This window comes from Thunnus albacares, chromosome 15 (assembly GCF_914725855.1).
Source record: "Thunnus albacares chromosome 15, fThuAlb1.1, whole genome shotgun sequence".
NCBI lineage: Eukaryota > Metazoa > Chordata > Actinopteri > Scombriformes > Scombridae > Thunnus > Thunnus albacares.
In genome coordinates, this window is record NC_058120.1 from 11,826,372 (window position 1) to 11,850,122 (window position 23,751).

The 23,751-nt window shown below is 44.0% G+C and overlaps 1 protein-coding gene across 1 annotated transcript in view; it reads left to right on the forward strand.

Moving 5' to 3' along the window:
* The first annotated feature begins 13,303 nt into the window (after nucleotides 1-13,303).
* crim1 (cysteine rich transmembrane BMP regulator 1 (chordin-like)) overlaps nucleotides 13,304-23,751 on the forward strand; it is a 33,731-nt gene continuing 23,283 nt past the window's right edge. Inside the window, exons 1-3 of the mRNA XM_044375062.1 lie at nucleotides 13,304-14,029; nucleotides 18,095-18,256; nucleotides 18,565-18,738. Coding sequence (XP_044230997.1) covers nucleotides 13,732-14,029; nucleotides 18,095-18,256; nucleotides 18,565-18,738 — 634 coding nt within the window. The 5' untranslated portion in view covers nucleotides 13,304-13,731. The remainder of the gene's footprint in view (nucleotides 14,030-18,094; nucleotides 18,257-18,564; nucleotides 18,739-23,751) is intronic.

Here is a 23,751-nt window from a genome sequence, read left to right on the forward strand (position 1 = left end):
GTATCTGTTGTTCAGCTCTGTTTAAAAGTTTGAGTCTTTGTCAGACTTTTTTTTTTTTTTGCAGCATGGGGATGTGTGTAATTAAATATGCTCCCTCAATTTCATACACAAATGCGTGTGTATCTCCTCACACGCAGAGAGAAACACCCTCCCTCTCATGCAAAGAGCTGTGATTGTGTCAGTGCATCGGGCGTCCTGCCAAAGGGAGGGGGAGTGAAAAAGTTTAGGTGGGGGAGGGGCCCACAGGTGCCGAGCCTTAAGCCTGGGGGAGGAGTGGGGAGAGAGAAAAAACCAGGGAGAGGCAAGTGGAGAAAGGAGAGAAGAAGGAGGGAGGGAGGGAGCCAGCAGAACCCTTTCCTCTGGTCTGTTATTCTCCTGCGAGGATGGGCAAATGAGGGCCAGCACACATTTTTATGACTCCATAACAGCAAATGGCCTCAAACAGGACAGGAGGCTAACAGCACGCCAAGGCTTGTGACAGCAAAGGCTAAAAGGGAATAGCGTGACATCCGAATGTGTCAACAAAAGGAACTGAAGCGTTTTTTGAAGATATCTGAGCCATGACATATGCTCGCCCGCTGCATGATAAATACTTTCCGTGAGCTTTTCCAAAATGTGTGTGAGGGAAGCAGGAGTAGCTCTCAACATGAAAATGTGCGTGTTATGAAATATGAAGTGCGAAGATTCTTTTTCTTTCAACTTCTGACTTTCTTGAACTGGTTTTCTCTTGCTCCTCTGCCCCCCCCCCCCCCCCCCACCACACACACACACTCAAACACACACACACACACATGCACACATTACACACACATTAAATTAGCTCCTTTCAAAAAGGGAGAGGAGGAAAAAAAAACACGTTGCTATATTGTATTTGCTCAGCAGAATTTAATATGAGCGGAGCTGGAGGTGCTTTTCTTCTGGGGCCAATTCCCTGGAGACACATCCATCTCTGGGGGATGGTTGGGAGGACAAAGGAGGACTGCCCTCAAGGCTCAGCCCAGGCATGCTTACACACACATGTGCACACACACACAAGCATGATCACGCACGCAGATATCAACAGTTGCAAAACACACACACATGTATATGTACGTGCACACAGATGCACGTATTCACACAAGCACAGTCCTTAGACAGAGACCGCCTTGTCTGACAACAACTACAGACTTGGTCAAACACAGGAAGGAGGAGGGAGGCGGGTAGAAAAAGAGTTGAAAGGGACACTGAGAGGTAGAGACGTGTACTATAAAGTAAATGGATGGTCTAAAGGAGAAGGCATTTAATAGAAAGTGACGTGCTGCATGGAATGATATGAAAGTGAGGGGAGGTTACTTTGGTGCTGCTGAGAGAACACAGAATGGGAGAAATAGAGAGAAAAGTGAGGGGAGTTTGTAGTAAGCAGTAATGCCCACTGACAGCCCTGTCAGACCGAGGAAGCAGCATGGAGACATGTTTATATGTGGAGTTGTGGCAGGGTTGTGCAGCAGCTTGTGCTGCATTTTCTGCCCCAACATTTCACCAAATAACTGTCTGTCTGTTGGCTGTCAATCAACTTCAGTGTCTGTCCGACTGCTGACAGCCCAGGTGATAATGTCACATTCTCTGAAATGTCAGAAATCCTTTTTTAAGGACTCTAAAATGGACACTCCGTCAAATGTACCCCACTAACTTACCTCAGCATAGCAAAACCAACTGCAACCTATTATACAAGTGTAATATGTCGTTTAGGGAATTGGGTAATTGTGTTTTGGTTAGTTGGTACAAAAAGTCGCATAATCACTGTAGTGCGAACCCCTTGGAGAATGGATGCCCTGGAACAGCCCCCAGCCCCGCTTAGTTCATTTCCTGCTCCTAGTGGAGGCAATGAGGGATAATAAGCTCTACGCTACGCTTACTGCTCTTGATGATGTGGTCACACAACTCCACTAATGCGGCAATCAGAGGAGAGTTAGAGAGAAAGGGCAAGACAGAGAGCTGTCTCTCTGAATCCCCATCTCATATGATTGATGTGAGAGTGTTTCTCTGGAGATAACTAAAGACTGTGTTGAAAACATGTAATCAAGGCCACAAAATGCAATGCAACCAAAAGGAGATCGCTCATCTTCTTGTCTGAAGTGGTGGCTAGAGTGCACCACTGTTCTAGTGTGGTGTACTGTGGCATAGACAGCCAGTCAAATATAAGAAAAGACAGTCCCCTGAGGAATATTTGGCAAGACGGGCTGTTCTCGATGGAAACTTGAAAAGATCATATTTCTGGCCAAGGGGGCTCTACAATGCTGTCAGATAATTGTGGCGAGTTATGAGGAGAGACAAGTATTATGTACTGTCACTCACCAAACCTTATGTCCCATAAAGTGACACTCTCACTTTAAATTTTTCAAAACAATTACAACAAGCTATAACGCATAAAATACTGCTGAGGCTGTTAAATACAAATACTCCAACAAAGCGTGATTACACATAAACCAATAAAAGGAGGGATGTGAATGATTCATATTACAATCCTGCAGCTTGAACCAAACTTAAATGTGATTGCTACCGCAGCTCACGTCCTCCCTCCCCCACAGCACTCCCAAAATCATAAACAGATCCTCAGTTATTCGCCAAATGGTGCTGCTGCCTGGGTCACATTTACCCCTGCCTGGTCGCAGATACCCATGACCAACCTTATTATACACTTACCCAATTACCTAGTGAGACTGGGCAGGTGGGGGGTAAAGGGGAACACACACACGCACACACACACACAAACACACACACATATATACCAGCATGCACACACACAGTTGGGGTTAGCAGGAGGCTACAGGGGTCGTCAAGTGCACAGACAGTGTGAATGGATATTGACAAAGTGCACTGAGTTGTGTCCAGGCCTGGCCTCTTCCCAGCTGGCTTTAGGCCATGATACAGGTGCCACACTAGATCACCACCCAAACCTCTCCACACCACCCCACCCCCATATCGCTCTCCAGCTAGTCTGAGGCTCCACAACAGGTGCAGTAGGTTAGGCTGCAGGCTCCAACATGCGAGGAAACAGACTGTTATTGTGGGCCTTCCTTCCATCATCTCCTTTTTTTTTTTCTTTTTTTCTTTTCTCCACCTCTTCTCTTCCCAACAGCCCCGGGGAGCAATCGAGAGGTCCAACCTGTAATGTGTAACCTGAGTGCAACTCCTCTGTATTGTGCAAGGATGTTGAAAAGAGTAGGGGAAAAGTGGAGGATATGTTGCACATGCAGAGGATTGGACAGCTTGGCAGTGACTTTGTGTGTAGATGTGTGAGTGTGTGTGTGTGTATCTGGTGTATTTTGGAAGCAGTAAATACGCATTAAGACCGTGAAATGATAGATTCCCAACCCTATGGCTGGCACTGGTGCAGTCAGTTGCAGGACACACTGCTCTCACTTGCTGACAGTTAGATGGTAATGCATCCATCTGCCAGTGTCGAATACATGCTGCCTGAATGTCCCGTTTGCGTGTATTCAGTTGTGCATATACATGTGCATAAAGTTAAAGCTCTTGTGCCAAGATTTGGAGAAAAAAAAAACAAACTAACAACTGACATTCACAGTGACTGCTCTTTCTACTGTAGCTTTGCACAGGAAAACTTTGCAGCCTACTGCATTTCATTATGAGAAATCCAGATGTGCTTCTTGGCCGCCAGTGAATGTCTTCAGCTGTGTATGACACTGTTGTTGGCCTCGCTGCACCGAGCGCAGACAGAGAAACGATGCCTCAGGGCAAGACTTTCTGCTCCCCCCCACCCCCCCACCCCTCTCTTTTTCTCTGTCTCTTTCTGCCATCTCTCCCTTTTGCTGATCCCTTACTCCTTTGTCTCCTTCTTTCACTCTCTTCCACTTGCTCACACTTTTGCACCCTCTTGCATGTCTCACCTATCATCTTTTTTTCCCCTCCCTCGTCAATTCTTGCTTTTCACTCATCTCCCTCTCTCCTGCTCTGTCTTCCTTTCTCTTTGCCACTCTTATCACATCGTCTGCTCATGGAGACGAGGTTGGTCTGACCAGCGACAGGTAGTCATAGGGCATGTGGGAGCCGGCTCCAGAAAGTCTGCCCCTATACCTTCTTTGACTCTGGCTCTCCCACTCTTTCTCTCTCTCTCTCTCTCTCACACACACACACGCACACACACACATACAATTAGAATACACATAACAGAAATTAGTCAGAGGATTCTTGAAGGTTCAAAGAGAGTGAAGTGTTGCTACTATATGTCAAGCCAAACACTAAATCAAGTCATTGTTTTGAAAGAGTAACACACCTCAAGGCTTCAGCAGTGACATTTGCAAATGTGTGTTCTATTTCAGTGCTTCTTCCTTTTTCTGCTGAGTCATACACAGAATAATAATAATGTGGGGACAAGTCAAGGTGCAATAAATTCCCATAAGCATGACAGAGTCTTGTCTCCTTACACTAATATATACTGTAAGAAACAACAAGTGTTACTGAATCTGTCCCAAAGTACACCAATGAAGTAGATATGATAGTTTGGAAGAAAGTGGTGGGTGGAGGAAAAATTGTGGTGGGATTTTATTTTATTGACTTTTTTTTTTAACATCGATTTTCTAAATAATGAGGCACATGATAGTTGATTTTTATACACCCCTCTGAGCCTTCACACCAGTATGAAAACCATTACTCTGTCACACTGTGGGATCACTGTAAGCTATTCGGTAATTGTGAAAGTTGTAACACTTTCTCTGTGAAGTGATTCTGTTTTTGTTTTATTGGCCAATCAATAATTATTTCACTGTGACATTAAATTAAATTGTTATTCACTTCTTTGCAGTTGACCGTGACCTAAAAGAAACCCTGGAGATTGGATAGTTGTGTCACTCTGCCCTCTATTGAAAAAAAACACGCTATTGCATGCAGCATGCAGTAAGATGGAATGAGTCTAAATTGGCTATTTTCTTCTAAGTATAACATTATCTAAAACATGTGTGACCATTTCAGTGATGTGCTTTATGCAAGGCTTTTGTTAGCTTATCGTTTTCATCTCTCAGCTACAGCAATACAATGATCGCCTGTTACAAAAAGACAGCACACAAATCCACATGATCCTCAACAGGTTAGATAATGTTTGGGAATGCAGGATGCACCAGAGTTCATCAACTATAAACCAATCCACACTTCTTTATTCTCAGTGACCTCAGCCAGACAGGTCAGTTGTCATGGTTGTTTTTGGGCTATACACCGAATCAGATCAGATACAGCTGACAGACCACCGTCTAGACAGAGAGCAGAGACCCCTTCCTAGTATTGTTTGTTAGTGGTTAGTGGTGAGAGAAAAACAGGAAGAGTGTGTGACTAAGCCAGTAAAAACCTGAGCCCAGGAGGAATAAAGCCTTCCTGCCTTCAGATGTTTCTTCTCACATGATCTGAGTGGCACGCAGGCAGACTTATGCTATGTATGATAAACTGAGCCTAAACACTATGGGATGAGGTGAAGAGCTCTGGCTACCTGCACTGCCTGTGTTCCACCACACAGTGGCAGCACTACAATAAGAAACAAAAAGGTAAAGGTTAACTGTTTTCTCACCATTACTCATATCAACGTCCTCTCAGACCATTTCTCACTCAAATTCAAATTGGTGATGATGATGATGATGAGGTTTGTTTAATTTAGTATAGTTTAGAATAATTACACGTGCATACAGTTAGAATAATAACAAGTCTGATATGTTTTTTCCACAAAAAAGTTCATTCAATTCTTAAAATTACATCTCCTCCTTCTCCCTCATTGATAAAGCCAGAATCTGTTGATTTCAAAAAGTTTAACTACTGGACACAAGATTTCTCCCACTTCACTGTAAAGTCCATTATCAGTATATGTGCACTTGAGGCTTCAAGTTTCCACTTCACATTTGTGTAGATTGCATATTGGACCACAGTTGGCTTCCAAACTCTCTGTAATGTCACAAATCTTGCTCGTTAGGCATATGTCTTAAACTGAGGTTTCCCCCTTAAGCAGATGAATATGAAAATGGTCCACTTGTGTCAAACTCTGCACCTACATCATTCTGCACAGTGACGATTAAACATCCAACTGAAGAAACAATAAGCAAAACACATTTTTGAGTGGAGGGGGACTTTAAGAAATTCTAGGGGTGTTTTGTGCTTTTATTAGAGAGTTTACACAAGATGAGGGGAGAGATCAGGAAAGATATAAAACAAAGGTGCCCAACTGGGCTCAAACCAAGGATGTTGCTATTACATGGTAATGACAGCTAAAGTTCACTAATTAACATGTTATATGTTGTTTCTTTGATCCATAAAAAACAAATCCAATCCAGGAGGTCAATTAGTGAGCTTTAGAGGATGCTGGTAGGCGGATGTTTTAACATTTGCACAGAGCCGGGCTAGCTGTTTCCCCTTGTTTCCAGTCTTAATGCTAAGCTAAGCTAACCATCTGCTGGCTCAAGCTTCATATTGACAGTGGTGGTGGTATCAATCATCTCATCTAACTCTCAGCAAGAAAGCAAATAAGCATATTTCCCAAAATGTCGAATTATTCCTTTAAAACCCTAGGCCGCCACAGTTTAGTTGCCCTAACCTGTTTAGTGGAAGAATTTTTATGGACATTGAATACATCTATTACTACTAATCATCCTTTCTACTGTCACTCTTGTCAAAAAGTGACAGTTTAGAAAAATTTGCATTTCTGACTTGTGTTTTACACGTCAAGTAAACGTAAAGTTTATGGATTCACAGAAGTATTTGCACAGTACATAGCTTACACTCTCCCCCTCATTTGACCTGTATCTACTTTCCTTTGGCCCATGTGACTACAAGCACACACATGCCGGCTATGGTAATGATGTCAACTCGTTGCTTCACCTTCATAAAGGTCAAAGAACTTGAACATTTCTCGCATTCTTGCTCCTGCCGCCTGTCCTTCCCCCCACAAAGACAGGAGTAAATCTACGTCCCAGACATAACATTAAGCAGTGATCATTTTCCCCTCACAAGGTGGTTGTTTCACCTCAATGTTTGAGTTAGTGGCACTGTAATTATGTCAGAATTTACAGCTGAAACTCAGGTTGTGACATTCCTGTGCCAGCTGGAGGTCTGCCTGTAAATCTAGCACCTTTACCTGAGGATCCTTCCCCCAAAGCCCACAGAAACCGCTAGAACCATCTATGTATAGTCACAGGTGTATGTTTGTGCATGAAGCATGGAGCAGGATTTGATATGATTTAATTAAGAGGATGGGCCGCAAGAGACAGAGTTCATTATATTTTATTAATTCATAACAAGCCTCATGAGCTTGACTGATTTTCAGTACATGGACACTGCTGAATTTTTAAGATAATGAGTTAATATTTGATGAGATGGTGTAGATTACTTTTTTTTTCATTTGCTTGAGGGTTTATAATTCTCACTAGGTCCAATAAGTTGTGAGAATTGGAGAGCTTTTGCATATAAAACATTTGATAACTGAGAGCATGTTAATAAAACTGGGAATTGTAATGTAAAATCTGAGATACAACCATGGAAACAACGTTGAATGCTGCTGCTCAAAGTAAAACTTGTCAGAGACAGAATGCATTATATTTCTTGAATAAAATGTGTTCTTTCTGAGACTGATCCAAATCATTAAACATAAAATAGAGTACAAAATGATTGTGACAAGAAAAAGCACAGAAAAAGAGGACCCACTGTTTTATTTTCAATCTACTCCCCTCTTTTTCCTTCTAGTTGCTCCACTGCTGCCAAAGAAGAAGTTCTGGTGTAACAGAATGACCCCATCTAAGGAGTGAATCCATCTCCAACAAGGAAGAAAGCAACCACAAATAGTTCAGATGGTTGGGAAACATCAGTGACACATGAAGTGAACCCACTATCAAATCATCAGTGGGAGTCAAATTAATGACTCCCACTGATGATTTGTTATATAATATATTACAGATTAGAAAATGGAGGCAAAAATGTCCTGAAGATAATGGATTTTAAAACTGCAATCATTTAAAAAAAAAAAAAAAAGTGTTGTAATGACAAACCCACAGAGAATCTACTGAACATTTTAACATCTTTCAGCTTGTTGTATTGATTTTCTGGTCCACAATTCTACTTTTGGTTCTCATTGCTCTTGTCAGTCTTGTTTTGTGACCTAGCAGGCAGATGTTAGTACTCTGATAAACCCACATTATGCAAGCACAAAACATCATACTGACAAAGTTGGAGACTTAAGCTGGTGAACATAATGGAACATTTAGCTGCTAGTTGGTGGAGAACAAAACAGAGCTAAAAGGTGAGAAAAGACTTTTGGTGACCAGAGACACAACTCCAAATAAACACAAATATGAATGTGTGTCTACTGGGTGTGTAAATAAGCAACTGTTTTCCAACAAGTTAGCCATGACGACTTCAGGAGATGAAATGTCTCAGTGTTGTGTTTACAGCTTGATGTGCTGCCACAAAGAAAAAAAAAACTAGTGATGTTTTACAGTAATTCTAAAGTGATTAGTTCCTTTCACTCTAGAAACTCTAGAAAGTTGTTTTGCAATGATGATGACAGTTTTATATCATCTATATGACAAATACATCCAGCTACACCCACTCAAAGTACTTTATGACTAAGCAGAAAATCTGGGTTGCAGCCTCGCCCTCTACTCATTTATTGTAATCGTAGACTCTCTGAGGCTCTCCAGTTCAATAGTCTCAATGATCCCATGTATGAAAGGGAAGATTACACCAGGCAGGTGTTGTGGGAATGGGACACAAGGGTTCTTTATGGTTCCAATCCACTAAGGAATTCACCATCATCACATAGATTTGCAGATTAAAACTTCTGAGAGGTCCACTTAACGTTCCGCTGTAGCACGACAGGGGTGAGCAAGTATGCCACTTATAATTGTCAAACAAGCTGGTGGCCATTCCCCACTCAAGGTCACAGGATCTCCCAGTAGGAGAGATGGAGAGAGAGTGAGAGGCCCAGGGTTGGCATAGTTTGCAGCCAGAGGATTTCAGCCATGAGTGTAGGAAGGGTCTGGGGCTGAGTCATAATGACTCAGGGTTCCAGTTGATCCCAGAAACCTTGTGTGTCATTAAAGCTCTTTGAGAAAGTGTTGATACAAATGGTGACAGAAAATGCTATAAGTCAACAATGTGTACAGTATAAAGTTTAGAATTATTCTATTAGCACTACAGCTGGTTTAGATTTTGTTACTTTATCCATGGCTGACATGTGCTCCTAAGACCAAGACTAACAGTTCTGTAAGGCTGCACATAGGCACAGCAGTGTTTTGAGCTAAACGCTAATGTCAGTATGTCATTGCTCTCAATGACAATGCTAATGTTCAACAAGTGTAATGTTTATAATATTTACTATCTCAATTTAACATGTTAACATGCATATTTGCTCTTGGCCCTAAACACAAAGAACAGCTTGAGGCTTACAAGAAATTAATTACTTAGAAAGGGGCATGAATGTGAGTCCCAAATTTCATGACATTCAATCCAATTCCATCCAATGGTTGTTGAGACATTTCACTCAAAACCCACAAATGTCAACCTCATGGTGGCACTAGAGGAAAAGTCAGGGGAATACCAAAATCATAGGATTCATTGCCTGGGAACCATTCCATATTTCAGTCTGGACCAAAGTGGTGGACCAACCAACAGACTGTCTGACCATCATTGCATACACAGGGAGCCACATCAAAAAAGTAGATCAACCCCAAGTATTTGTGACAGGTAAAGCAAGGGCTGATCATGCAACCCTTGTCCAATCAAATCGTGTCTGTCTTGCCCTCCTCATCAAAACAAGTTAGAAGACATTCATACTACTTCACAAAGCAGTGATTTACGTGTGAATATTTATGATGTACCACTCACTAGATGACCAGGCATCTGCTTAGATTTACGTCCTCACCCCGTTACTTCGCAGAAAACATCCAATTCACTGACTACAAAGCCAGAGTGGCATACCTCACCCTCAGGCCTGGTTGAACCCTTTAACCTTTTTTGTAGGTCTGTATCACTGTGTTGCCACTCTGCTGCTGTGATGACTTTGGGGATTGTGCGAGACAGAAAGAAGACTGCAGGAGACCTGACGGTGTCAAAACACATTATTATAGTCCCCGCAAGGAAAACAGCAACTGGACCAGACCTCACAGAGAGAAAGAGAAAACAAAGACAGGGAGAGCACAGACAAGGACAGGAAGAAAAGAGCGGTCATAGAAAGAGAGGAGGATAAAATAAAGAAATCATGTGTAGTGTTTTTGTAAACTAGACCCGAGAATGAGCTCTTATCTGCTGCAAGATGACTTACTCTTTCTGTTGGACTCCTCTGATTGTTTCCAAGCTGTTTCTACCAAGGTCCAAACAAATGAAGAGTGCAAAGTGAGAAACAAAAGCACATGTGAGTCCCTCTGGATGGCAGTAATGGAAAAGAGAAGTAACCATCTCTGTCAATTATTACCTCAATATGCTGTACATCTGTCTGTTTAAAAATAAAATCATTGTGTTGCCTCTGTTAATCTTTCCAGTTCAAGTTTTTTTGTTTGTTCACACCTCTTTGTCTTGATTTTTTCACTTATTGGCAGTTTGTATAAAAAACAGATGACCTCATCTGTTCTGGGTTTCAAAAACAAGTCATTCATTAGTGTATGTGTTGCTTAGCCTCCACACTAAATGTTCCATATATCCGCTATTTAGTAGATCTCTGAATGGCTTTGTAACTCTTTCAACTGTCAGTATTCATTGCCATTATGCCCTTGCACCCCTCACTCCTTACTATCACCCCCCCCCCCCCCCCCCCCCTGCCCTGGATCTGCAAAGTGTGGCTCAGCCCGACACCGGCGCTCAGAGATAAGCAAAGCAAGGGCGATAACCGGCCTGTACACCGATCCTTGGGGAAAACTCCTGGAGCACATCCTGGGGACCTGTAATCAGGTGTGCCGCACGCTGTCCACTCAACATGCGTTCAACACTCTGTAGCACACCCATGTCACCATCATCCATGTGCTGCTGCTGCTGCCAGTCCGTTCACCTCCAAACCATCTACATCCCAGAAACACCTCCTCACCACCAGCTCTGACGCCTCCACACTAGTAGGGTGTAAATCAGCTGTCTGTGCAGCAGAGAGACAAGAAGCAACAGGAGTGGGTGACAGAGAGAGAGGTCATCCAATCGCTGGCACAGAGCCCACACTGTGACCTCCTCCATCTTATGGGGCCGGTAATCTGGACCAACTGAAACTGTCTCCACAAGGCTTTGGATCACATTCATCACACCAGGGACCTCAGTATAGGGGAGAGGGAAACTGGCACCCTTAGGCTACTGCTGTATTTTCCCAGAGTTCTGTGACTCAGAACATCATTAGTACACACACACTACAGTTATTCAAGCCTGGCAAAATGCCCTTCCCTGCCCCACCTTTTCCCCGTGTTTGCTCCATTGAGAGACTCACATGCAAAGGCAAAGCACCAGCACCCAGACACATGGTGCAGTAGATTGTGCTCTGGTTTTAGAGAATATGGCACTGAGAAATCTAATTAGCTTTGTCTGGATCTAATTTGGCACTTATTTGAAATTAAAGTCAAAGCCAACATGATTGATTGTCAACAGACTGTGGTGTTTGATGCCAACTTAACAATGAGGAAGTTTTCCAAATGCCACATCATGCAACATTTGACACAGGGCATATGGTTCTGTCAAAGTGTTATTGTATCATTGATTATTGCCTTTCTGAGAGAAAAATGCCCTAGAGTGTTTATACATCAAATTACTAGCATGATAGAGAGAAAACTAGAAGGTGCTGTGATCTTTCGGTTAGCCAAAAACAAACCTCTGGTCCATATAGCAGGACCAGGGGCCTCTGAGAGTAGCCAGCTGGCCCCATTTGAAAGCCCATCGCCTAGGTAAATAGGTCAGTGCCGCTGGGTCGCAATCTCTGCAAGTCAATGGAAACCGAGGCTCTCCAAGGTCCTGGTCTGATCTGTCGTCAACCAGCAGTGGGTCCGGCCAGCGGTCAGCGAGTCGGCCTATTTGACAAGAGCTTTAAGGAGGGATGGAGTGAGGGAGGGTGAAGGGAGAGCCAGAGGACAAGAGCTGAGTTGTGTTGCAAGGGCTGATTATGCGTGCTGCGGGGCTGGTTTCCTGGATGTTGTGTTTGTGTTGGAGCGGGTGGCTCCAGGCAGATGTTGCAAATGAACGAGGTGCTGTTGTGTGTTGACATTGTGGATAAAATCATCCCGGATGACATCTGATTGGTGTTTGAAGAGGAAATGTTTCCAATCACCATAATAATAAAAAAAAATCCCCAATATTGGACCATCCTCATACTTTTGATATGTGATATTTCTGTATTTATAACTTTCCAGTCAATATTATTAGTTGCTCAGATTAGGCATCAGCTTCACGTGACATAAAGCAGAGCTCAATGCTACTATAACACTTGACTGGTTCAGAGGACTAAATGATCTGTCACCCTGGGAAAAAAAACTCTCTTGCTCATTTGTGCAGCAGAAACAAGGGTGCACACAGTGTTTTATTTATATAGTTTTGTTCTCAATTGACAGAATTGCTTTAGGTCTCCAGTGTCTGTGGCACTGTCACATGCAGCCTCCAGCTGTGCCCACTGCCCACAGGCACACACACCAAGTACACAAACACAGCTCAACAAACATCAGATGACCTTTTATCTTGCCAAAGCCACCTGCACACACAATCGGACACCTACAAACACAAGTAAGCACACACTCATCCACACGCAAAAGGTAGAACTGTGGAATGATATGGCCCTGATAATGTCTTATACGTTTGATTATAAGGCTTTGACATACTTATGGCTGTAATGTTGAACAAAGATAAAGAACAATTAAGAGGTTGGTGACAAAAGCCTGACTGTAACTGCACTTTGTGACGTAAAATATATTTATATTTAAGTACAGTTAGCTTGGATTTTATTGTCATTGTTTTATATACATTTATTGGGTAAGTTCAGACATCTTTATTGGTTTGTTTATATGATTTAGCCTCATAACGTATTTGACAGTAAGACGAAAAGGATTTCAGATTGAGTATTCATGCTTCTCCTACAGTAAAGTAGTCTGCAGCTGATTTTATCCATTTCTTTAATGGAAAATAATAGCAAACTGCTATGTTTTAAATGGCACCGAACTGCAGATTTACGGAATATGAAGCGGAAAAAGCAACTTGCATTCAAGACATTCAAAGTTGCATCATTGCGCAACACAGAGACGAATTGTGGGGATAAATCAGTTCAAATCCTCCCTCCTTTCGCTCCCTGTGACTGGTCCGTGCCTGTGTCAGTCAGTGGGAGGGGTGCACCGCTAATTTCTATATGCCTGTATGTCAATTTAGGTCTCAGATTGCGTTCCCGTGTGTCGCTGTCTGCCGCAGCAGATCTCAGTGGACGTCCACAGCCTCCGTGTAGGATTTCTACTTGTATTTGATCAGATGAGACGCCTGGGTCGTGCGTCTACCTGCTTATATTGGACCTTTGGATATTGCTGCCACTGAAAACGCATCCGCACACTTGAGTCTCGTGGTGTTTTTGCTTTTGAAGTGACCTGAGTCCGCTGTGTAATAAAACAGCACTGCCTGGGGGGGGAAGACTCATCACAAAACTTTAAAGAAGACTTCGTAACTTTGGAGATACAGTGGGCATCGCGGTGAGTTCATGTGGCTTATCATTTGACAGAAGCGGACCGTTTCTCTGGAAAACTTACAGAAGGCTTTTGAAACATGTTCAGCAAGTGCTCCGTTGTGTTATTGAGTGTCCTTTTTCTGGTGCGCGCGCTCTCGGCTCATGAATGCACGCCGTGTAATCTACGGACTTGTCCAGTCAAAGCGCCGCACGGCTGCGAGGGTGGCCGGACCTTGGCCAGGGATCCGTGCGGATGCTGTGACCAGTGTGCCCGGCTGGAGTGGGAGCCCTGCGGCGGCAAGGACTGGGCGCACGGCTACTGCGCCCTAGGTCTGACCTGCGCCTCTATCAACCAAACAGGAGTTGCCACTATCCCTGAAATTGGAGTATGTAAAGGTGGGTAGTAGTGTTATTAAAATCATCATCAAATGATTTCAGTAGGCTAAATAACAGAATTTTGTGGCAGTACAGAGAGAGAAAATAGTGCTTTTGAGCTTTAATAAAAGAACAGTAGGTGTCCATTCTGCTGATAGAGAACCATCCCATTCCCATTAAGTGGCTTGAGGGCATCACTATTCAAATGTCAGTTGAGTCCTGACTGCAGTGACTGTGTCAGTGTTTACCTTGTCTCTGGCTGCCTGGAGCAGCTCCCCGGGTCCGAGGGGCTCTTGACTGCCAGCAGAGGAGTCATGTTCAACTGCTCTTTCTTCTCCTCAAAGCTTCATTCACTCTCAGCTCTGGAGCATGACAATAAGTTTGGCAGCAGTTATTTGGCACCAGGTTACACTCCAGCTCTAGTAGGTCCTGTTCTTCACAACTCAAAAAGACATTTGTAAAAAGGCAGTGAATTGAGATGGGAGCAAAAATGACAGTTTGCATGCGTGCGAGGGCAAGATTGCAGATTTCCCAACAATGATGATTGTGTTTTTAAACTTGGAATACACTGTAATTTAGTTAATAAATTGCCTTTTCTTGTCTATTGTTTGAGCTGTAATGGTTTTACTGCATGATTGCAAAAGTCCCCAGCAGATTTTCATTTGCAATCCTGTGGATCCACACTGCTATGCCGTTTCCCTGCCAAGCAGAGCTGTGCTATTATACTGTGGATGTGCTCATTTTATGCACAATTTGAGCAACTTTCTGAACTTCAAAGAAATGTGTAGGGTGTCAGGTCCCTCACGCAGTGAATGAGGTAAGTAGCAATGGCCTTCCCCTGAGGAACAAATAATCCCCCAGCCCCTCCACCTGCACTCTGTCCAGCCTGTTTCAGGATGATTGAAGAGGACTGACAGCAATGTAGGAGAGAGTAAGCAGCTCTCAGTGGGTGTCTGGATCCCCCTGACCCTGCCCTCCCATCATCCCTCTGTGGGGTGGTCCAAGCCAGGGCTCCACAAGGGTTTCCAGGGGTCTCCATAGCCCCAGGCCATCCCAGGAGACGCTACTGATGATTGTGCCTCATGTACAGGTTAGGCTGGCGTCTGGAGGACATCTCCTCTGCAAATTAACAGCTTTGGAACGAGGGGGAGACCTAATGGCTCCTCTGATTGAATCATGCCTCTGGTCTTGTGGCTCCAGGGGCCTTGGTGTATGCTGCTGACCCCTAAATCACACACATATATACACACATAGCCTCAGTATCCCAGAGGGTCTAGGTGGGGGTAAATCAACACCTCCCGGTGTGTTTTCAGGGGCCACAGTAGGCAGGCTGCTGGAGGCTGATCCCAGATTTCCCTCCTCAAGCTACAAAGGTCTTAAAGTGATTAGACTTGCAATCAGGAGTAGGGGGTAAATGTTTCCGCTTTCTGATCCCCTGCCTTTCTCCTCACAGTTTTGGTGTTCTGGGTGGTCAAAATTTGTTAGAGTGGAATAAGCAACAACCTTAAAACACAGGTGACATGTTGAATATTACATGAGAAGGATACAGTACCTTGGTAATGGAAGTCAGTTTTTAATCTGTTATTGTTCATTGTCTTGACAGGTTTGAAAGCAATACCCATTAATTATAAACACTCCTGTGGTCATGGAGAAGCTGAAATATGCTGGAAATTAATTGTTAACCTTGTATTTAATTGGGGAAGTGTTTAATTCCAAGCTTTGTTGCCTGTAGATCTGACTACTTTTGAAGGTATAATAACCAGAAATAATTGCCTAAGCCCCACAAAAAGATTGCAGCTTGCCAAAAGAGAAGAGTTTTGCATTTAAACACTGAAAATTACAAAGATATGTAAAAAAGTGAATGAAATGTTGCAGCCTCAGTTTGCATGTTGAGTCTCGTCTCCTGAGTATTCAGCCACCTGCTCTAAAGAAAAGTCATCTGGGCCTTTCAACGTATCATATCTGCTTCAGTGATCAGTCTGTCAGTCAGTCAGGTGAAATCATTCAGTCTCAGAAGCTAAATGATTTGTTTTGATGTTCTCATCGTACTCTTATGTCTGTCCTCCCACGGCAAGTTTCCCCAAGCTCCAGAGGCACTTAACATAGCTCGTAACAGAATGTCTGTCTTACAGGGACTTTATGTCCACTGCACTTCTTCACATGCCTTCTACTTCTCCCTTCCTCTGGTATTATCTAATGTTTCAAAGACTTCCTTTTTAGCTCGCTATCAGCCAGAGGGCCTCTAGAGGTCAGCTGTCCCATCCCGACTCTGCCAAGACAAGCAGTCTGAGTGGCTAAGAGAGGAATCCCTCTGGGATGAAGCCATAGACCCAGGCAAGAGTCATGCCAGGCCAGATAATAGATAACAAGGCCAGACTAAACCAGGGTCAAGCTAAAGGGAACTAGGCTGAAGCAGACCAGCTTAGAACAAACTGGGCTGACTGGTGTCAAGCTAATTAGTCTAAGAGACAACGTCTTCAGTGTCCAGACTTTCATTAATTGTTTTGACTCCTACTTCCTTTTCTACACGCCAGATTTAGCACCCCACACAGACAGGCACCCCTGCCGCTACCATCTCAAATGAAAATACCCTCCCAGGCACAGGAAAGCCTCGGGATGGAAAAAATGTAGAGGTGAGGATCATTTTAAGGTGAGAGGAAATCACAGGGAAAGTTTTGGTTTGGTTTATTGAAAAGGCTGCTTGTGCTTTGCCAGTCTCACTGGCTGTCTGGGAGAGCTATTAACAGCACAGGCTGGCTCAGGTTAAAGGTAATATTGCCTTCACCTCTGCTGTTTGCCAAAGTGCTTGTGAGCATCCACCTTCACCCGGGAGTCATCAACACAACCAAGCCTAATTCTGGGGAAAGTGTTTCCAAGGATTCTTACCATCGAAGTAACATTGATTCACTTCAACAGTAAAATTTATTACAGTAAAAGACTGGCCTTCTCCCCTAGTGGAATATCTGTTTCGAATTAATATCAAAATCAACATATGTGTTTTATTATGTCTTGCAGAATTTTAAAAGCAAAGCCATGGCAGTCCATTTTTTCCAGTCACTATCGGTCATCACATTATTGTTTCTCCGATCCCTAACTGGGATAGAAAAGGATCCTCATATCTCTCATATCTCATATAACTTATATAAGGCTTCATTTCAGGTACTGTATGATTGCTACAGTAGTCAGGTAAATACACTATGAAGTGCTCATGTTTATGTTTGACAGCCTTTTCACCTTTTGCTCTAGTGCATTGTTCGTAGCTGTTTGGAGAAGAAAGCCAGAGTATTATGATAAGCTCCAATCACGCTTCCACACTGTTGATTGAGGCCTGGGAGCCAAATGCTTTGGAAAGGGGTTACTCGGTGTTACAGTTTGTCTCATCCTGTTTACTCTGCTGTCATTCTTACTGATCTTGGACAACTATGAAGAAGGTTAATTTGGTATATGTACGTGTGTTTATTCATGCATGCATGTGAAAGGAACACTGTGGTCGATGTGTAAGAGGGGGCCCTTTAATCCCAGGGTTTTGGTGGTTATTCCGCTCACATGGCACTTACCGGACACATCACTCCCTCCTACTCTGCTTCCTGTCATAAAGTTTTGTCCAAGTGGGATGAAGTGCCTCGAGGTGCCATCTCAGGGGGTAAGGCTCAGTAGGCGTAATGGGTATGGTGCAAGTGGCCTTAGTACAGAAGAGGCGTTCCAGCAGCCAGCAGAGATGCAAACCCTGGGAGGGCCCCATGCTGTGGAACAAAAGCAAACAAATGGGCTTAATGGCTGAAGTAGTGTGGCACGATGAGGAGGGAGGAGGGATGGTAGCCCAGAAATACACTGGTCACTTCAGTAACGGTTGTGCCAGGGCGATGTGTTGCAACAGAGGCTGTAAGCTGACTGGCCTTTCAGCACTCCTGAGAAATAAATCTTGGTTTCTGGCACATTTTGCCTTGTTATTACTCTTTACCTGTGGCCCTTGCCAATGTTGATCTCTTCTCCCAAAGTAAAAATAGATAGTGCGAGCAACCAGTCCAAGTGAGAAGTTCACACTCTGTCTCTAATGTCCTCTGTACTCATTCCTGTCCACCACAGTGCTTCCTGACCATCCAGAAGCTGGCCTGGAGGACGAGCACTGTCCGCTGATGACAGGCTGTGACAGAGCAGGCGGTCAGTGTGTGTGTGATGCCCGACACTCCTGCTTGGGCTCATTCACCTACCCAGACCAAGAAACCTGCATGAAGGCCAGCAATTCAGGTGAGCCCTCACCTTCCATCCATACGTTGAAAACAGATGCATGCGCACAGAATGAGTTAGGGGGGAATAATGCTGTCCATTGAGAAGAGCTAATCCATAACAGATGTGGCTCTGAGGTGACTAATGCTACTTACATATCATAGTGATGACACACATGCTAAGATTTGTCTTGTGGTTCCCCACCACTCTTGAGTGGTGCCATTGTCTGTGACTCATTGATGACTGTGGTTTATGTGTATGTGTATGTGTGTGTGTATGTGTGTGTGTGTGTGTGTGTGTGTGTGTGTGTGTTCACGATTGGTTTTCAGAGGGTCGGCGGCACGAGCACCGGGAAAGACACAGAGAGAAGTATGTGGGGCCATCCAACCCGGCCTGCATGTTCTCCGGGTGTAACCTGACCACTGAGGGCTGTGTGTGTGAGTCTCAGAGCTGCCACCACCACTTCGCCTACATCAACCGCAGCCAGTGCCAGGAAGCCGCAGGTAACCTTCAAATGACCTGCAACTGGAACTGACAACCCCAACAGCAGCCAACCAGTAGCTTTACTCAATTCAAGTAATTTTGCATTACAATATGGGGATTCTTCAAAAGGTTCTGCCCTTCTCTTCACAAATAGCATTCCTGATGTCCCAGCTCATTATGTGCAAGGGGAAGCATATTGTCCCTGACTGATGAAAGCTTTGCCACTCGATATTTATCACCTTTTAATTTTAAGTGTAGAGACCCTTTTAAAGTTCATGTCCTCACAATTGGATTTTATAATTAATCTCTTGCAACTTTCTACCTGAACATTTGCATGGAGTCGCTTACCGTCTAAGTCGAGCAGTGCTTGCAAAAATGTGACGGACAGATGGCATAATGTGCAGCACTTCACATATGAATGCACTCATGCAGAGTACAGGAAACATAAAGTAGGAGAAGGAGGGAGAGAAAGAGATCTGGAGAGCAAGATTGATGTCATGTGAAAGAAAACAAGAAGGGAAGATGTTGAGAGTGAAAAAGAGAAGGTGTGGATCTGACTGACAGAGAAGCAAAAACAGAAAAAAGTCTCCATTACAAGACATGGGTTTGACCAGACTGTTGATGGAAATATGGAGTGTTGGAGATCCTCAGGCACAGTACACAGTCCTAAGGTGTAAATGCATAGAGTGCAAGATGAATGCTCGCCTTGTGTGGGAGGTAAAAAAAAGAGAATACAAGAATGTGTGATTACCTCCACTCTTAGCAGTCTTTATTGTCTTGTGTCCCTGGTGGGTTTAGTTTCCCCATTTGGATTGTGAGGTGTCTGGTAGATAGACAGGCGCTAAGTGGTGGCTGCCTCCTGAGTGACATTTGCAAAATTGTACAGGGGTGCCACTGAGTGAACTCACTGAACCTCTGTGTATGTTAGGTGAATCTCATTCTACTCAACATGCATTTCACAGCCAGAAAACTTAACTGAAACCTGGAGAAAATGGTTTGGTGCTGTAGTGAACAGATTAAGTCCAAAGCATGTGACTGTGAAGGGTTGTGTTTTTATTCCACATGTTTTTTTCTCCTTTGATACTCAAGGTTCTCTATATCTTTACACTTGTCTGACATTTCAGGTGAAAAACGGCATTTTAGATTGGGAATACTGTGGCAGTGTGCAGTGTGTTTAAGATTATTTAGTTTTCAAATAACACAAAGGTTATTACTGAACATTTACAGTACAGTTCTGTGGATGTTTATGTTGAGCTATTTACTGAGTAAATCCCACAGGAAGTGTGTTCAACAAACGTAGTTTTGACGTATCATCATTAAAGTCTAGTGTTACAATGAAAGATATACTGCTAGTCTTCTCTGTTTTGTAACTCCCTCATCTCAAAGCCCGAGCCCAATGGATGACAGTTTAAACTCACACCAGTGAAAACTGTAAACAACATTTTTCAGCAGCTTATGAGTTCTCACCGCAACACACACCCACCCCTCTGATGGCCCCTCATTAAGTAAGAGGCCAGGATGTGTGTATGTGTGTGTCTGTTATGTCTTTAAGTATGCATGTGCATGTGGAAAGATGCAAACATGCACATGCTTGTGAGTGTTGATATATCATCACATGTGTGCAATGAGCCTGCATATGTGAGTATCTGAGCCTGTGTGTCTGCATCTGTGTTTGCGCATGTGTCTGTGAGTGATAATTATCTTGTTTGTCTAGATGTCTCGGCAGAGATTTTCTTTTGTCTGTCATCAGCAGGAGTTTCCTCTGTGACCAGACTGGGACTCTGTGGTTAGGATCTTATTCGTTCCGTTCTGTTGGACTCCATAGTGAGTCCAACATCCATCAACCCCTAGTTTTCTTTAGATACAAGCGGTTATTAAGATCTGTGTTAGCATGCCCTGCTAGTGACAGCAAATGTATCCTGTAAACTTGCTCCCATGGCATGGGAGTTCCACTGATCGCATTTGTCTTCACATACAGTGGAACATTAAAGCAGACCTTTTATTCACACCACTTCAAGAAACCTAGTCAGAACATAGATTCTTCTTGGGACCTGTAAACTCACACATGGAAGTGGTTTGGCCCTGGCTTTCTCTCACTTTCATACTGACTCACTCAGTGGTCTTGTCAGTTCATCCCTCTGCTGCGATCTGTTAAAACTCAATGTCAGTGTCTGCTGCTGTTGGCGTACGATCACCTAATGTTGTCTCTTGTATGTTTCGTGGGATCTTGTACTCTGCTGATGTAATACGGCTGCAAGCATTTGGTCAGAAGCAACATGGTGAGCCAGACGTATTACCCACATGTCAGGGAGTAAAGAGGATGTGATAAGTGTAGGAGAGGGAGGGGGAAGGCAGACACAGGAAGATAGGAAATCACAACTGAGGCCAACCATTTTGTTGAGGTATTTGTGTCAAGTACAAGCCCCGGGGTCTTGGTAGGGTGGTGTTTGGTAATTTTACACTCTAGGATGGTTTACATTTTTCATTCATGATAAGGCCCCTAACTGCTATTTTGGAGGAATTCCCCTGCTGTTGCTTGCTGACAGGAACAAGCAACAGCATTCTCTGTAATGGGTTAGGTAATTCATACAACTGCATCACTTCATACAAATGTGATCAGAAGTAGCGATAGTTGAAAACCAAAGGCACAATCAAGCAACTTGGTTTTCTTCCTACTTACTCTCGTAGACTAATAATGGGGATAAAATGGAGTGAATCAGAGTAAAATTTGTTCCTCATAGGTTTGTGGAAGTTCGCAAACAGTTCATCAGACGGGAAGGCAGTGCCTGCTATGATGCTATGGTACAAATTGACTTTGTTCCCACAAATCAACTTGCTCACCTACGCCGCTTCTGTCCTGCCTTTCTGCCCTTGTGAAAGGACTGTTAGTTCTGCTTGGCTTCGCCCTCTTTGTGGCAGGGCTATTACTGGCCGAGCCAGACCGCCGCTGGTTGGCAGGGGCACGAGACGTCTCAGCGTTGTATGTTTGTGTGCTGTCTGCGGAAGCTGCGGCCCCTGTTGTACCCTGCAAGCTGCTTGTTTCCCAGTGTGTGCGTGCATATAAATATAAGGGTGTGGGTAGTGATTTCATAGAAGAAACAAAAATCTTGTGTGGCAATTGAAACAAAGAACTTCCCTGAAAGGATACTGGGATTGCTGTCAACCCACTCACTACTCTCGGTCAGCCGCTAACCAAACCAGCCAGCATTAGGCCAGCAGGAAAAGCCAAGACACACACACAAAGTCTTAGACAATTCGTGCATGTCCAGCTCTAACCTTCACTCCTTTCAGTAAATCTGTGCCCAAAACCGCAGCTCATCATCCCAACCATAACCATTAACAAATCAAAGACACCCTGACTGCAGCCTAAGCCAGCGCCTGTTGTTCCCAGGCCTATTTCTCTTATTATCAGCCGTTCGTTTCCTTTTTTTCCCTAAAAGGGAACCGATCACTCTGGCCAAAATCCATACATAACTCAACTGCCTCTTCCACAATTGATTCAGCAGCTGTCTGCACCCCAGGTCTCCCATTGACTTGTTTTCTGCATTTGCTACAGATGAGGGCTGAGTCATTTCTTTTTAGGCACAGAGTCCACTGAGGGTCAGTACACGTGACAGCCGTTTAGTTTTGTTTTCCACTGCTTTATGTACAGTACCCTGGAGTAGAGTATGTCCACCCTTTTCCTATGCATTTTGCGCCAGATATTGTGAAAGACAATGCATGGTGTTGGTCTTTGTCTGAGGATCAGGCCCTTTAGCCTGTTTTAAGTCCCTCTCCCTCACCGTCATTGGCCTAATCTTATTGATCTGACAGCAAGGAAAGGGTGTGTTTCCATGGAATGTACACATGCTACGTACGCTTGTTATGCACACACACACATGCATGAATACATGCATACGTGCTCACCTACACGTGGACTTTCTCATTACCTCACCCAAATATGCTCATTCACAGCTGCAGCGGTGTTGCTTAGGACACTGAGATCACGTTTTTCATCTGCAAATATTCAGCCAAAGCATGAGAGAGCAAGGCGTGCAGGCAGCATACACAAGCCCGCTGGCTTCTGCATGCCCAACTACCTCAAGCTTCTGACCACGGTGTGAAGTTCCCGCCAAGTGTTTCTTCCTGGTGAACCTGTCTGTGCCTTTTGGCCTGGATCCCCTCCCAGACCTGCTCCATAGTCCTACTCACACACGCTGATACACGCAGTGAACAGTGCTAACTTTCTCAGCTGTAACTGCTGGTGGGCACGGGGCCAGGCCCCCACAGCTTTACGTGAGAGACGGCCCTGATGTGTCCCTTTGCAGAGCAACTTTATAAAACCTGAGGACAGACCAGAAACCCACGGAGGGCAGCTGGACTGAGACAGCTTTGTTCTCCGCTGACTTGCTTCCAAAGTCAGTCGGTGAACAGAACTCACATTGTGCGCTTTTTCCATGAGTAAACTCAGGCTGTCAACACAGCCTCCTCTGCCTGTCCGAGCCGCTCTGGTTCGGGGAAAGACTGTGCTCCTTGTACCCTGCCTTGAAGCGAAGAAAAAACCCATTTAGAAAGGAGATGTTTTTCTTTCTTCAATGATCTGCTGAGATGCCAGAAATACGCATTGTTTACAAAAGAGTCCATTCTGTGGTAATGAAGCAATTTCCGTATCCCACCTCTTCCAGACCAGCGTCAGGTGTGTGTGTGTGTATGTGTGTGTGTGTGTGTGGGTGACTGTATATTTTGGAGATTGCGTGTTGAGGTCAAAGGTTTTCCATTCTTTGCTATCTTACTGTTGTACAAGAGCACATGTTGCCTAATCTGCAGAGAGAATTTATCAAGCATACCAAATCAGGCCTTTTGTGTTTGTGCAAGCTGGAGTATGGCCACCATTGTGATACGCAGATTGGTTTTGTGGTTGCTGACTCACTAATTATAGCCGTTTATGCTCAGAGATAGAACACAAACAGCTCAGGATAAAATCCATTTGCTGCTGACTTCTTCTGTGCTCTATTGTGCTTATAAATGTGCCAGTGAGAAAATTATATTAATTG